Genomic DNA, 14,725 nt, shown 5'->3' with positions numbered 1-14,725 from the left:
CGACATCGAATCATGGCTTGCCGCGGCCCCCTGCCTATGCTGGTTAAATGCAAAATATATTAGTACGCAGTGCGAGGCCTGTGCACGTTAACAAAAATGTAGGGAACAGCGGACAATATGGTTTCTCTTTATTCCTATCTTTACCCCCTCTTTCATCCCTTCACATGGAGTGCGATATCTATCTGTGTCCATGCGTAGCGAGACAGTGACTGGGCTTTTACTCATCAGCTTTATTATTATACTGTTATTATGGTCAGTTTGGTTTATGGAGGTTTACCGTTCCAAAGCGAATAAGGCTATGAGGGACGCAGTAGTGAACGGCTCTGAAAATTTCGACCACCTGGGGTTCTTTAACGTGCACTGACATCGCACAGGACACGGGCCTCTCGAATTTCGCCTCCATCGAGATGCGACCGCCACGACCGGGATTCAACCCACGTCTTTCAGTTCAGGAGCCGAGCACCATACCAACTGAGCCACCTCGGTGGCTCTATTGTTGTTTTGAATCCAAAAAGTTCCGCGTCCCTAAGCGCATAGTATTTTCACGTCCTGGGCAGCTGCTTTGGTGTGAGTGAAATGTAATGTCTTGCTATGAACAATATTGAAGCCGGAAAAACTGGTTTTAACGTTAAAAGTTAAGCAATGCAGTACGTGTGAAAATGCACGACATGAATGAGTCTAAGCCGTTTTTCCTTGGCGAGCAGATAGAATCCTTTCATGACCGGCCGTGATTTCGTTCCATCCTCCAATTTGAATCGATGAAACAGAATGTTGTTACTCTATATATTCAAGGCAGATCATGCAAATGCCTCCGCACTTATTGGCTATCCATCCGGAGCAAACAATGCCAGACTGCAAGCGCAACTATGGCATTGCATCAGATAATCGGTCATACTCATAACGGCATGTAGGTGTCAGAATAGTCCCACAAAAGTGCCCACGAGCCGATGTCCAGGCGCTGGTACCGAACGACAAACGTCCACAGAAAGGAAGTCGTTGTCCAGCTGAAGAATAGTTGAACATGAGTTCAAATGCACCCCATTCTGATGCTTTCTGAAAGAAAAGAGCTAGCGTTGAAGGGTTTAAATGTTCGCTGTAGACTTATCCGAAGTAGCTCTAAACCTGCATTGACATCACCCTCCACTGTGCTCCGTGTACACTTGTTCTTCCAATGCCTTAATGTACCTCCTTTGCCAAAAGAAACCGAACAACAGGTTTTTGCTTCTCGACCGCATTACGGACCCTTTACGACACTCCTAAAGAACGAAGGGTGTCGTAACGTGAGCACAATGGTCGATCTTACTTTACACAGATTCAGAGCTTAAGGGCTGCTATATGTGCTTCGCAATGCAGCTAAGAATCAAACCACCGCTGCCCAGTTACTTTTGGCAAAGACTGAAAAAAGACGGTACTTTTGGCAAAGACTGTACGCGCCGTCTTGTTCCGCCAGACCAGATGTTTGCTTGACAGCCATCTCTCCACAATTAGCCGTGGGTACGGGAAGGAGTGCTCACCGAATAAGAAAATACGAAAGCATCATGAATCCTTTGACAGCGAACCGCGCGTCCTCATGACTAACAATCTGCGGCACTCAAAGAAGACATCTTGGATAGATCGTGGCCTGTTGCGCTAAGAACCATGTTTTAGAGCGAAATGCATGGACAGAGAGTGGACACCGGGGACATCGAACTTCAAGGGGCGTGTACCGTGTGCTCATAGATGACATGCCGGCACTAAAATCGCCGGCTGTCCAATTCACCCGCAAACTGTGCCAAGAACGGCCGTCGGGATGAGATTAACGTTCTGTGTGGCGACGTCTATGTGCGCGAAGAAAGCCAAAGTTTGGAGCACGTGATAGGGGCCTTTCTCACTGCAAGGGTATCTAATGCGATGACCAAGCTCAACATGGTCTGTAGGACGCGTTGAACTGCGGAGCAGGCGCGTATGAACGGCAGCACGGTGACTCTGGTGACCACATAAAGTCCGCCACAGAGCCGAACTCGAATGGAGCAAATGAAGCTTAATGCAACACAACAGTCATTCGGGCAACCACCTCGCATACTGGACGTGCGGGGTTCGATCCCCAATACGCCGGGTGCTCACCGGCGATAAAATGGTACGCGCTTGCCCATGGCTACGATCTCGGCTTCATTGGAATGAAATGCTTGAGAAATTGGTGTTTCACCCTACCTTGCGTAGACCAAAACATTTTGCCATGATGCCCTTTGGCACAAATGACCTTGCGTGGTAAAAATTCCTCATTGTCATTACCAATATCGAAGCATTCTTTAAAAATAAAAACAAACCGAAGACAAAATTTTATTTTCTATGCTTTACTATACAATGTTATCAAGAGCCATATTTCTACTCTTTCTACTGCAGGCTGATGAAAACCATTCGGCGTCGTTAGTACTCAGGATACGGCAGAATTGGTATTATGCTGAAATAAATGCACTGAAAGAAAAGAAAACAAGAATTATCAAAGAGAACCTATTTTCCGGTATTCGTGGATCGATTCATGCTGTGTATTTTGTTTCAGGACTGCGGCTTCAGATCACTTACAAAGAGACCGACCGGATGGTTGTGTTCAGGTACAAATTCAATACGGGCAGACGGATTCATTGGAGGTTAATGAGCTGCATATTGAGCTACCGAGGCAGAAACAATTAGCTCAGCACATTTAATTTTCAGTGTCGCTCAAAGCAGGGCTATTCGACATTGGATGTCTCATATGAAGGCCATTGACTGTGTTTGATGCTAAAGTAGCTGAAAATTTCCAAATTTTGTGGAGGCCAGCTGTCAACGCAGGCTGAAGCAGGCAATTTTCATAATAAAAAAAATATGTCGAATCATTTACTCCAACACGCAGTTATGTCTATAAACAGTGGAAAGATTGAAGAAAAATACTGCTAGACAATTCACACCAACGACAAGTGTGTGAACCGTTTTTAAAACATGACTTTTTACAGCTCCTATATCACCACTGGAGCACAGCTCATGAGTGGTACAAAAAAGGTTAAAAATGTTACTTCCAGCACTTATCAAGAATTAACGTCACATTGCATGAAATACCTCATTATTTATAAGTATCATAAGGAGTCTTCATATTCACGTGGTGCGTATAGAAGATTATATTGAGCGGTAATAATTGTTTTTCATTCCATTAAATAATCTTTATTATTATCAGCAAATAAGTTATGCCGTCTTCCAAAAAAGAAAACTCAAACGTGACAGCAACCCGTTTTCATAAAGACCAATATGTTTTGCCTGACGCATAGCACGAATAGCAAGACTGCTTACCCTTAGTAGTTCAATCAACTCGGAGAAGGTTTGCCACTGAAAAATAATGTATGTCATTTATGATTAGCGATCGTGATTAGCATAGCTTTCAGAGATGTGTGCAGTCCTTTGTTTTGGTGCGGTTATCGAAGTTTCTGAAACTGTCAATCACTGTGCAAAATGCTTTAGTACAACACTTCACTCGTTGACTAAATCAGTTACTTAGTTTTTTTGTTGTTCAAATACGCACTTCAACATCACCTAAATAAATATTTTACAGCTTAGTCTGTCTGGGTCACTTATATTAATACTTTTTATTCTTATAAATTTGGCTTCAAACAAGTCGGGTAGCAGAGAGTTTTTTTGAAGGTGAAATAACTTTCTCATGACGACTCTTTTCCAAGGGAATCCTTTGACGTTTCTACGGGTGCTATTTCAGCCTAACAACTTAACCAAAGGCAAAGGCCTTTTTCTTGTACATTCATTAACTTTAAGGAAAAGGTACTTGAGTCGGCGGCGACACCATCGATTCTCTTCATCTAATATCACATGTATTTATTTATTTATTATATTTTTTACTTGCGTGAATATTGCTCCCAATATCTAAGGACGATTGATGGCTTCTTTCATGAAACTCGGTGAAGATAAACACATTCTTTTCTCATAGTCAAATGTTTATAAGGAGAGCGATGCAAAACATGCATCGAAGCTATAATAAATCACTGAATTGTAAATTCATATACTGTTAATAGTTCAAAGCTGGGATAATCTTCATGTTGTAGCAATTTCAAGTTTCACAGTGCTCCATTTTCTGCATGAGTTCAAAAATATCTTTATAGTCATGCTTCTATTAAGGACGTTTGCCTTTTCAGAACAGAAAACCGCTCTTTACTGCTCTTCGGCAACAAAGTACGATGCAAAAATAAAATTAAAATTTGGCACAATAGATAAAACAAGACTGTTAAATAATATCCTTTTAGGTAACAATCATAAGTGTGTACAGGACAGTAATTGACAAACTTACGGTGAAGGTTTGTCCTTCCGTACACAGCTGCTCGATTTCATTGTTTTGGGCACACTTGAAACAAAAAAGAAGACGTTGAGGTCATATACAAGTTAACACTGTTATCTTACAACATATCTATTGCAACAGAATTTGGGCTTTCGCTAGGTGTTTTTGTAAAATAGCTCCTTTGTCAGAAAATTTTGAGAGTATACTCGCACGCTCTCACCCATCGCTCACAGTTGCCATTGGCATTCGCCTCGGCGTGCATTCATCAAAATGAAAGTGTATATATTTTGCATGGCTTGCTAGCTGAGTGTCACAAAACTGTGAAGAATAACATCTACAATCTGGAATATTGCGGATGTTTCCACAAACATTACATTTTTCTAGATCGCTCCATGCTTTTAAACTGTGGCCTTTTAGGTGCGGCAGTGTGTTGCAGAGAAACAAGAATCATAAAAGACAACCTGCCCTTCTTTGGTCGTCCCGTGTTCACAACCGAATAAAAATAGATAGAAGCTGACCGTGCAAACCTTACTAGCCTGGATGATTATACGCAAAATAAACGCTCACAGAGTACTAGCACACATGTGTCGAGCAGTTTGGAGCGTTTGGCTGCAGCGATGAAATGGCTAGCTTTCCCGCTCCCAAAATTTGCGTGCAATCGCATAAGCAGCAGTTCCCTAATCGTCAGCCTCTTCTCCCCGAACCGCCCCCATTACCTAAATATTTTTGTGAGCTCGTACAAAATGACTGCATTGAGCCAGCCTACACAGTTGTATCGGAGGCAGTGACGAGGCGAAGAACGCCAGTTCGGCAAAGTTGTCCATGGACTAACAGCTATTGCCTTCATTTGCTTTGCATGCACGGCAGAACTTGTGATTTTAGTTTCTTTTTGTAAAGAAATCTGGAACAAAAAACAGGACTTCTTTTTCGGCACTTACCTCTCCAAGGCCGTTGACATCGGGAACGTTAAAAGTAACGGGTTTTCCGCACGTAACGTGCACCATTCCCAGATAGTCCTCGCATGTCAGGTTGTAGAGGAATGTTGGCAGAGGATTCCCCGTGGCGCACCACTGTGCGATAAATTGAGCCTTAGCTGCAAGAAATATTTATTTTCAAGTTACGTTACCTGCTGCTTACCTTCTACGGTGAAACATCAGACACAAGCCGAAAACAAGAAGAAATTATGGAAAGCAGACGTTTTGATATAAGTCAACTGAAATATTAACCAAGGTTGAGGAACTGTTAGATTTTAGCACTTCATTGACTACTTTCAAAAAAGAGCTTACCGCATTGCCACTAGCCGATGTTTTTTCCTTTTCTTCATCAGTGTCACTCTGTTCCCTTTCTGTTAGTTTGTATGTTTTGTATATCTGTTCACAAAATGAATATATAGAGTGCAGTTGTGCTATGTGTGCATTGTGGCTGTGTAAAGTGCATTTCAAATGTGATATCTTTGTACTTATGTAAATTGAGTAATTTTGCTTTTTATATGTATTTCCTTCTGTTATCACTGCTGTCGAAACTGTTTACTGTAGGGGGCTGGGACCTTTCGTCCGGTCATTGGTACCTTTAGTCTCAGGCTCCACTCGCTATGACAAGAAATAAAGTTCATTCATTTATTCATTCATTCATTCATTCATTCATTCATTCATTCATTCATTCATTCATTCATTCATTCATTCATTCATTCATTCCTGGCCGGAAGAAGTCTGTGGGAAGCACGCCGTAAACAGTGTTGAGTGCGTTTCCTTTGACTATTCACCTACCGCACCTTAAAGGCACGCTGAGGAGAACTCTCTCTCTCTCTCTCTCTCTCTCTCTCTCTCTCTCTCTCTCTATATATATATATATATATATATATATATATATATATATATATATATATATATATATATATATATATATATATATATATGAAGGGAGGCAACAGTCGCCGAAACCAAGGTGCATAGGGGAGTGTTTAATTTTTTTTTAATGCGTGGTGCTAATCAGTGGGATAATGATACTATGATTAATCTATCGCTTAAAGAAAACTACTTATAAAGCAGCAGAAAAAACAACCATGCCGCCGGCGGCATGGTTGTTTCAACTGGTTCTATTATCTAGGTTTATTCACCAACAGTTCACCAACATTTTATTCACCAGCAACCCTGATGAAGGTCATTCGACTTAACCCTGATGAAGGACGGTCCACCGTCTTAAACTGTTGGTTAATAAACCTAGATAATCGAACCAGTTGTGACCTTTTCACTTTACACGCATATATATATATATATATATATATATATATATATATATTGTTAGCAGAATCTGAGAGTTCGGCGTTTCGTGAATTTGTTGCCGCTTGTCCGGCAGCGAATAATGCATTTATTGCTAAGGGATTTATATTCGCATTTCAAGGACGTTTTTCCACTTCTCTAATTCAAATTCGTGGCTCTCTGATGACGAAATAGCCAAAATGTAACGTAAGCTGGGACTCCATGGTCGCTGGTAGCGAACGGTGGAGCCTACCAGCAACCGAAAGGAAAACTACTGCCGGCCGGACGGTGAGGGCCTCTGTCAGCCACTGTAGCTGCGTTTACGTTCGAACCAGCGTTACGATTAATCCCGTTCCCAATCCAGCAAAGTTTTCTCAAAAACTGCGGCGTGCACTTCAGCGACCTCAAGCCTACAAAGCGTGCGATTTTTTTAGGGCTGACGTGGCGGGTTCTAATATTTTAGTGCGAGCGCCGAGGAGTAGGCAGCGTCTGGCAGCAAACCAATCTACTGGTACGGCACTTTTCACCGCCGAGCCACCATTAAGACTGATCAGTAGAAACTTGGTACGTACAGACATATTTAAATTTTCTAATAATAGTCCTCGTAGCGCTGGCTATACGACCCAACATATGCACCGAGCGATGCGCTTGCTAATGTGGAGGCTTCTGAAACACTAGCTATCCCCAGGTGGCATTCCTCGTCGCAGCTGCGTGCCGTCCGAGGAGCACCTAGATGGGCGTCTGGTTTTCCTCTGCTACTTCTCACTTGCAAATCGAAAAGCGTCACGAAACCACGCGAGCACGCAGAGCGCATAGCCGCGAAGCACTCCAAAACATACCGGAACTGAGGTTGATGTCTGTTGCGCCGCCAAGTATCGGCTTTCTTCGGGTTCCTAAATTCAGGTTGCCTTTTTTTTGCGTCTACCTCGGTGGATAAAACTGCACTGGCTGCTTGCAAACAAAACTTACATACTTCAATATCGATCAAACGCGTAACCTTCATTTACTTTTGTCAGCCTCAAAGATCTGTGTTTCTTTTCGGATATTTCATCCTGTCGCTTGTACTTGCGACATTGGTCTGTGGCGGCGATACCTGTATGTTAAATCTTGTTTTTTTCTGCCTTATACAAGCGTTGTTTTCAGTAACAGTGGTTTTTCTGAGGTTAGAGACTGGTATTCTGTCGATACAATACAAACGAAATTCAATTTCTCCGCTATGTCCTTTTAAGCGCTCCTCCTCGCGTTACCAGATCAATCATATGGGCGAAATTGGGATGTCTTCACTGCTTTCAGACTCTTTCGACGCACACAGCTTCATCTTTGAATGCCTTAAGGCTATGTTGGACAACATGAGTAAATATAGCAGGTTCTCTGCATGGCAACGACAGCCTGGGCGTATGCAGACCCCCTTCCCCATTCGGTGCAATCTCTGGAGCAGAGCATAATCGACTCAACTATGCCAACATAAATCGCTGAACATAACTGTGTCAGCAAATGATTCTGTTGATGCAGCCATGTAAGATTTATATGCCTTGAAACACGTCTGTTTCCTTCATAGTTGACACGAAGATAAGACGCAGTGGTGAGGTTATATTCATTTGACTAACCACCTTGAGTGGGAAAGAGCTATCTAGTATCTTATGAGCAGCACAGTGGGGCCCGCGTATCTGCAGGTGTGCTACAATGTTCGCTTCATAGCTTGGTCGTCTGTCACTTTCCGCTGGTAACTAGACCGAACATTACCACCATCCACAGCTTGCCACTCCCTCTCTGATGGCACCGATTCGGCCGCTATACAACTGCCGCGTGCATATAGAGGAGAGAGGACAGGAGAAAGGGAATGAATTCAGTGGAGGAAACAAAAACAATTCACCTGCAACGCCGCAATCGTTCCAATCGAAGCGATAGCGACGACCAATGTGAGCAAGCCGTTGTACCACAAGGTACCGAAGTGTACTGACCCATACTACGCTGATACTAACCTCAGGTCAGCGAAGGGGGCTATGCGTCTACAACTTGCATCAATATAAACCAGCACGTAGCTCAGCCTTGGCTCCATTACGGATATGGGCACCAATCAGGTAGTCGATCGCACAGAACGTATGCGACTACCTCTTCATAATGAAAACAATATCTTTCTTGACTAAAGGCTCCACTGCCGTTGTATTCTTCCCGAGCACCTATCACCGCTGTCCAAGCCATAGCGGGCAACTCACTGTTTGTTTCCTTATTTTTGAAGCCTCCAACGCGTACCACCAAGCCCTCAAGTCGATTTTAGCTAACTCTGCCAAAACTGCCACACTGTGTGGGTTTCCGGTGAACGTGGATTCGCTTAATATCAACGCTGTATGGTAGCCGTAAATTCTTCAAAAATGCCTCCATGGAGGAAGCTACTATCCGTGATCCCCTTCCTTTGTCCACTTCTGTCCATTCAGCCTTAGGAGACAGAGCTACACACTTCCTAATCTGAGCCTTCCGCTACGGCTTCCCTCATAGCCTGAGTCACCTTGGGGCGTTAAACCATATAAAAACCAAACCGAAACCAGACACTACCTCATCTATTCCTTTCGCGACAACGGTTGGCAGCCCGCTTCCAGTTTGATAAAATAACACAACCTCCCTCTTTTCTACTGTTTGAGGGTTCTGCTTGGTATGGTTTATGGTTTATGGGGGTTTAATGTCCCGAAGCGGCTCAGGCATAAGGCACGCCGTAGTGGAGGGCTTAGCATAATTTTCACCACCTGGGGTTATTTAGCGGGCACTGACGTGGCGCAGTGCCCAGGCCTCTAGCATTTCGCCTCCATCGGAATTCTGTCCGCCGCGGCTGGGTTCGAACCGGCGTCTTTCGAGCCAGAAGCAGAGCACCATAACCACTGAGCCACCGCGGTTTTACCATAGTTGCTATAGTGCCCGTCCTGCGGACGCCATTCCTTGCTTTACCTCTCGGCGTGGGCTTGTTCATCGATCCCCTACTTTCTCTATTCTTCCTACTACACATAGCCTGGCACAAAAGGTCTGCTTGCGCAGATCAGGGCACTGTCTCGGTGCTCAAGTGGCCTTTCTTTCCCCAAAGCTTGTTACACTACGATAGCAATACGAGAGTCGTGACGGCAAAAACTGTGTAATGTCATCATCGCCGTGTATGTGAAGCCTACAGCAGCCCCCTGTTAGCCACCCCCCTCTTCCCCGCCCTTGAACACTTGCAGGGGAGAGACGGAAGGCGGAGTCTAAAATGAGTGGGAAAAAATGGTTTATGGTTTATGGGGGATTTAGCGTCCCAAAGCGACTCAGGCTATGAGGGACGCCATAGTGAAGGGCTCCGGAGATTTCGACCACCTGGGGTTCTTTTACGTGCACTGACATCGCACAGCACACGGGCCTCTAGAATTTCGCCTCCATCGAAATTCGACCGCCGCGGCCGGGATCGAACCCGCGTCTTTCGGGCCGGAAGCCGAGCGCCATAACCACTCAGCCACCGCGGCGGCTCGGTGGGAAAAAATGAAAATGTCTAAAAATTTACTCAGACAACAGCAGGCCCACGTGCGAAATAGTATCCCGAATGACATTGTGTGGAAGAAAAAAAATTTGGTTGCGGGTGCGATTACTTCGCCGCATTTCTCGGGCACAGCAACGTGGGCATCACAGGCCAGAATGGCGGCTGTGTTTTAAACCGTCAACTTCCGGTGCTGTCGCACATCCCGACCACTGCACCAAATCCGCGTGAAGCAGTGTAAGGACTCGCCGCGATGTATCGTTCTGGCATGTTTTGCGTCTATGCCGCTGCTGGAGGTAACAAACAACCAAAGGCGACAAAATTGCAGATGGGGAGGTGACACAATTAGCAAATAAGAAGCAAAATTGGGAAGAAAAACTAGAATTCTATTTATTTTTCGCTGCAGTACAATTGATCGCCCTATAATATTTTTTTCCTTCGCAATCATTAAAACAGCTAAGTGACCTTTTAATTTTAATTTTTTAGCCATTTTCAAACGAATGTACTGTAACGTACCGACTGAACTGTCATTCACTTCTTTTCGCAGTTTTTAAAACAGATTAAACATTCTTGCGCTTACTTTTTGTGCACCTTTATTTCGGCACTCTGACTATAGTTCGCACTATATTTCGGCACTCTGATTATAAAAAAAGAATAAGTAGAAGGATGACTAAACTATAGTTAGTCATCCTTCTACTTATTCTTTCTGTTCAGATAGCAGCTGCAATAGCGTTACTTTCGAGTTTTTAGTGCGTTGGTGTTCAGAGTGCTTAGCAAGTATTTTGTTCGCATAAGAGATCTCCGGCCGAAAAAAACAATGTTGCAGTTAAAACTTCCATTTCTGCCTATTATCTGCAACCTGTTGCCTCACGTTCTTTCCTAATTTGAACAGTTAAAGTAAGAAGAAATAACAAGGATGGCGGTCTATTCTTCTACGGCGACGTTATTGAGCAGCTCTCATGTGGGAAAACTATAGGCAGTAGTTTTAAGCCGAACTCGACTCCACCAGCCGATATAAAGTTTACCTGAGCCTCTCAACATGGTTTTTCGCCAAATGAACTACACTCAAGAAGTAAAGAGTCCTCAGTAAAAAATTCTTGCATGGTGTACGTACACAAACTCTGGTTGCGCTCCTCTTCTGGAAGTGTAGATGCCACGGCATCGTTTAACAGATACGTCAGCGCTAGTACCTTGTACTCTGTGTCGAAGTTCGTGCACTGGAAAATAAGGAATATTTAATGAAGACAAGTTCTCCATTCATTCAGCTCATGCATGTTTGAATTGTTCGAAGACTCAGAAGAAAGTTACATCATTTTGCAGGCGAAGGTTGAATTTTCGTTGGAACGTTTAATGAAACACAGAAATACAAGCTTTTTACAAAGACTCACGTTTATGAGCTCGCGCACTTTCTCTGTGTCATTCTCCTGAAAATAGAGACCGTGAAAAGGGTAAGTTCCATCATGGCTCATAGGGGCCAGAATGAAAGGCTTTCTCAATAACTTCCTGCTCACTGTGGCCTCGTGCCAGATGAGTTAGCAGAACAAATTAAAAGAAATAGTGGTAAAAATAGATAAGTACTTACGTTGAAGGGAGTGCAAATGTCGATGGGTTGGTTCTCGTAACAATGAGTCTGGTAGGAAAGCGTAGATCGTTAGCAGGGAGAGTACATTGGAAGCAGTTTGCATAAGCTCTATTACGAAACCTTAACGGGAACACGAAGAAGACAAAGTGCACGCTGTTTCAGTTCTTCGGTTATTTCATATTTCTACTGATAAGAACGTTTAGAAAGCATTTATCGGGGCTTCAATATATCCGCTGCCTATTTTGTTATTGAACCCTGATTCTTCCACAACTGAACCCAATTTCCATATATGTAAAGTTTCCAACAATGCCCGCGTTGGGAAGAGAAATGCTGCGTGCTCAAATATTTAAATATTCTCAAATATTTTCATTCACATATAGCGAAAATAAATGCTCGAAGTTTTTGCGAATAGCTTGCCTAATGAATTCCTGAAGCAATTTAAATTTTGGCACCACCACTTAACATAGAATGAGCGCACGGAAGATACAACAGCAGGTCGTCGAAGGGGCGTATCTCTGAGCTCGACTTTACTTTTTCTTTCTCCAGGCTCTGATCACATGCATGTTATTGCGCGCACACATTATCACATGCCGTTATTATAAATATCTCGGGTTTGCTTTATTTGCTAAAACATCGGATTCAGTGGAAGTAGTAAGTAGAATGGGTTCTTATTCTTTGCGGCACTTGAAGATATTCATTTAATGTCTCTTCGAAGTTTCTTCATATCAATTTATAGCAAATCTATAGAAATTCTTTATCACGTTCCGTCAAAGCACACGCGTTCAGCAGAAGACGTTATCGTTATTTAGGTGATTTATAATACCAAATATAAGCCCGAAAGATCACAAGCCTATAACCGAGTATTTGTGCATTTTTGCGCATTACCATAGAGTTTCAAGCTTATACATAAATAAATGCGAAAACGGTCATACCACATCAGTCGTAAGGAAGTCAGGCGTAGTGATGGTGAAGCAAGGAACTGGGAGAAAAAAAGATTTTATTCCGAGCGTTCTACATCAAGAACAACGCAAGCATAAGAAATGTCCAGCATTCTCTCCAAAAGAACGCAAAGCTGTGCAGTCCTGCGGACGGCCGCACACAATGCAATCGACCGGAGGAGGCACAAGCTCACAGCAAGAACACAGCCCCACGCTGGAGAGCGGTGAGCTGGGTCCAGCGTTGTTCTTTGCTCTCCTTTCCTTTTACGTTCTTTACACAGAATTTATTTTGTGATTACCTGTCCGTTTGCTGAAGCTTATGCGAGATACCACGAAACGTCGAATGCCTGTAGAACCTATACAAGTCTCCTGAGCTGGGAAAGTGAACTTCTACGCGCGCTTCACTCATATTGATTTATAGTTTATAGGGGTTTATGGGGGTTATAGCTTAGGGGGAGAGAGTCTCAGGCTATGAGGGAAGCCGTAGTGACGGGCTTTAGAAATTTCGCCTACCTGGGGTTCTTTAACGTGTGCTTCACTTATAATGCATAGAGATCATTTGCTTAAAGGACTATAGACACCGAATTTTTGCCTGCGTGTTTTCTTCTTTCATACGATGCGTCAGACATTGGTGTACATTGTGCACCCTATGGTGTTGGTCTGCGAAAGCAATATAATTTATAATTGAGTTTCTTCTTGTTGCCTTCTCGTTTTAAGTTTCAACTTTCTAGCAATGGCTGTGACGTGTAGTTAATGTTTAGGTCACCTCAGGAAGGAAATATCTGCTGTATGATTGCTAATAGGTCGCTTTTTTTCATTACAGGTCTTGAAGGATGCTGGCTTAAGTGTTCTAGTGAACTAAAACTACGTATCAGCAAATATATTGGCGTTTTACTAGTGCATCACGGAACCTAAACACCAACTACACGCCACAGCCATCTTTCTGTTGATGAAACCGAAAGGAAAACAGCCCGAGAGAAGAAATTCAGTTATAAATTATTATTGGTCGCAGGCGAATACCACGCAGTAATTCATGCATTTTAATGTCTAACACATCATTTCAAAAGAGAGATCACGCAATAAAGTTTGCTGTTTTTAGACCTTTAAGTGTGAATGAGGGTTAGTAGAATTTGTGTTGTAACACTGCTGGGAGGCTGGATTTTGGAAAGTAGGCAAGCGTGGCTTGAAATCTTTTTACATTCTCAGGATGAAGATGTAATAAATGTTTTGTTGCTGCGAAGAGAGAGGTTGCGCTTTTTACATACTTTTCTAGTTTGGCATACACGTTGATAGTACAGCAACAATATACGGAGTATGGATAACTTACCACTGCCAGCAGTTGCCGCGTGGAGTACAGTGGCGAACAGTAACACAATGGACGGGTTTGTCCTCATGTTTCCTTTTCGAAAAAAGTACTTCACTCAGAACCTTTTACAAGAACCAGCGCTTTTATACCTCGCTGGCTGCCAGTGCAAGCACATGCAGTCTACAAAACTCCCGACAGATATATAAGGTGCTTGAGTGCACACGTGGTGCGTACTACTTGAGTTCACGTGGAAGAACCAGGTGCAGTGTAGCCGGATGAAAATTAGTGCGCTAGCTTTTTGCCTGCGTCTATTTATTTTTTCATTTATTCACTGAGAGGCGGCCATGCCTCGTGGCAGGATATCGCGCAAAAAGAATCAGAAGGACAGCTGTTGTCGGCTCGCTCTCGTGCGTCAGTGTGGAAGAAACTCCATGCACGTGGCCATTTCGCCGAACTCCTCTTTTGAGGGACGCTTGTCGCTTCCGGCGGGAACTAAGCAATGTAAAAATGCAAGTGACTGCTCACAGCACGCTTGGCTGTTGTCGCGCCTTGCCTGGAAACACGCAACTCAAGAGAAACAGCCGCTGATTTATTATAAGGAAAGCGAAACAGTGCGCCTGGTCCAGCAGTTTGTATTGCACTAATGACATGTCATTTTGAAATACAGCACGCAGTTAGGGATTTGAGGTGTATGCTATGTTATATGAAGAATAAAGAGCGCGATGCGTGATCCGTGGCGACTCCAAAAAAGAACATATTTCCACGAGAATACTGGCGTGCGGTTTCACTCATTACTATTAGTCTAGGTCTGTTTCTGTAGGCCAAGGAAATTTCATTTCACATCAATGGTGTAACAG

The 14,725-nt window shown here is 43.4% G+C and overlaps 1 protein-coding gene across 1 annotated transcript; it reads right to left on the bottom strand.

The window, feature by feature from the left end:
- Positions 1-2,319: 2,319 nt before the first annotated feature.
- On the bottom strand, positions 2,320-14,087 carry LOC144105231 (uncharacterized). Its single transcript, XM_077638379.1, has 9 exons — positions 13,890-14,087; positions 12,557-12,603; positions 11,625-11,672; positions 11,431-11,466; positions 11,157-11,259; positions 5,230-5,384; positions 4,304-4,357; positions 3,301-3,336; positions 2,320-2,454 (listed from the first exon to the last, which is right to left on the bottom strand). Exons 1-9 carry the CDS (start codon positions 13,954-13,956, stop codon positions 2,407-2,409), a joined length of 594 nt encoding a protein of 197 aa, XP_077494505.1. The 5' UTR covers positions 13,957-14,087; the 3' UTR covers positions 2,320-2,406.
- Positions 14,088-14,725: the final 638 nt, after the last annotated feature.

The sequence above is a fragment of the Amblyomma americanum genome, chromosome 9, assembly GCF_052857255.1.
Source record: "Amblyomma americanum isolate KBUSLIRL-KWMA chromosome 9, ASM5285725v1, whole genome shotgun sequence".
NCBI classification, from domain to species: domain Eukaryota; kingdom Metazoa; phylum Arthropoda; class Arachnida; order Ixodida; family Ixodidae; genus Amblyomma; species Amblyomma americanum.
Note: the sequence above shows the minus strand (reverse complement) of the source record. Positions and strands in the feature narration are given on the sequence as shown.

Coding starts and splice junctions, on each gene's coding strand:
- LOC144105231 (XM_077638379.1), bottom strand. CDS start 13,956: ATGAGGACAAACCCGTCCATTGTGTTACTGTTCGCCACTGTACTCCAC. Junction 4,358..5,229: donor ATGTCAACGGCCTTGGAGAG/GTAAGTGCCGAA, acceptor TTTTGTTTCAAG/TGTGCCCAAAACAATGAAAT. Junction 3,337..4,303: donor CGGAAGGACAAACCTTCACC/GTAAGTTTGTCA, acceptor ATTATTTTTCAG/TGGCAAACCTTCTCCGAGTT.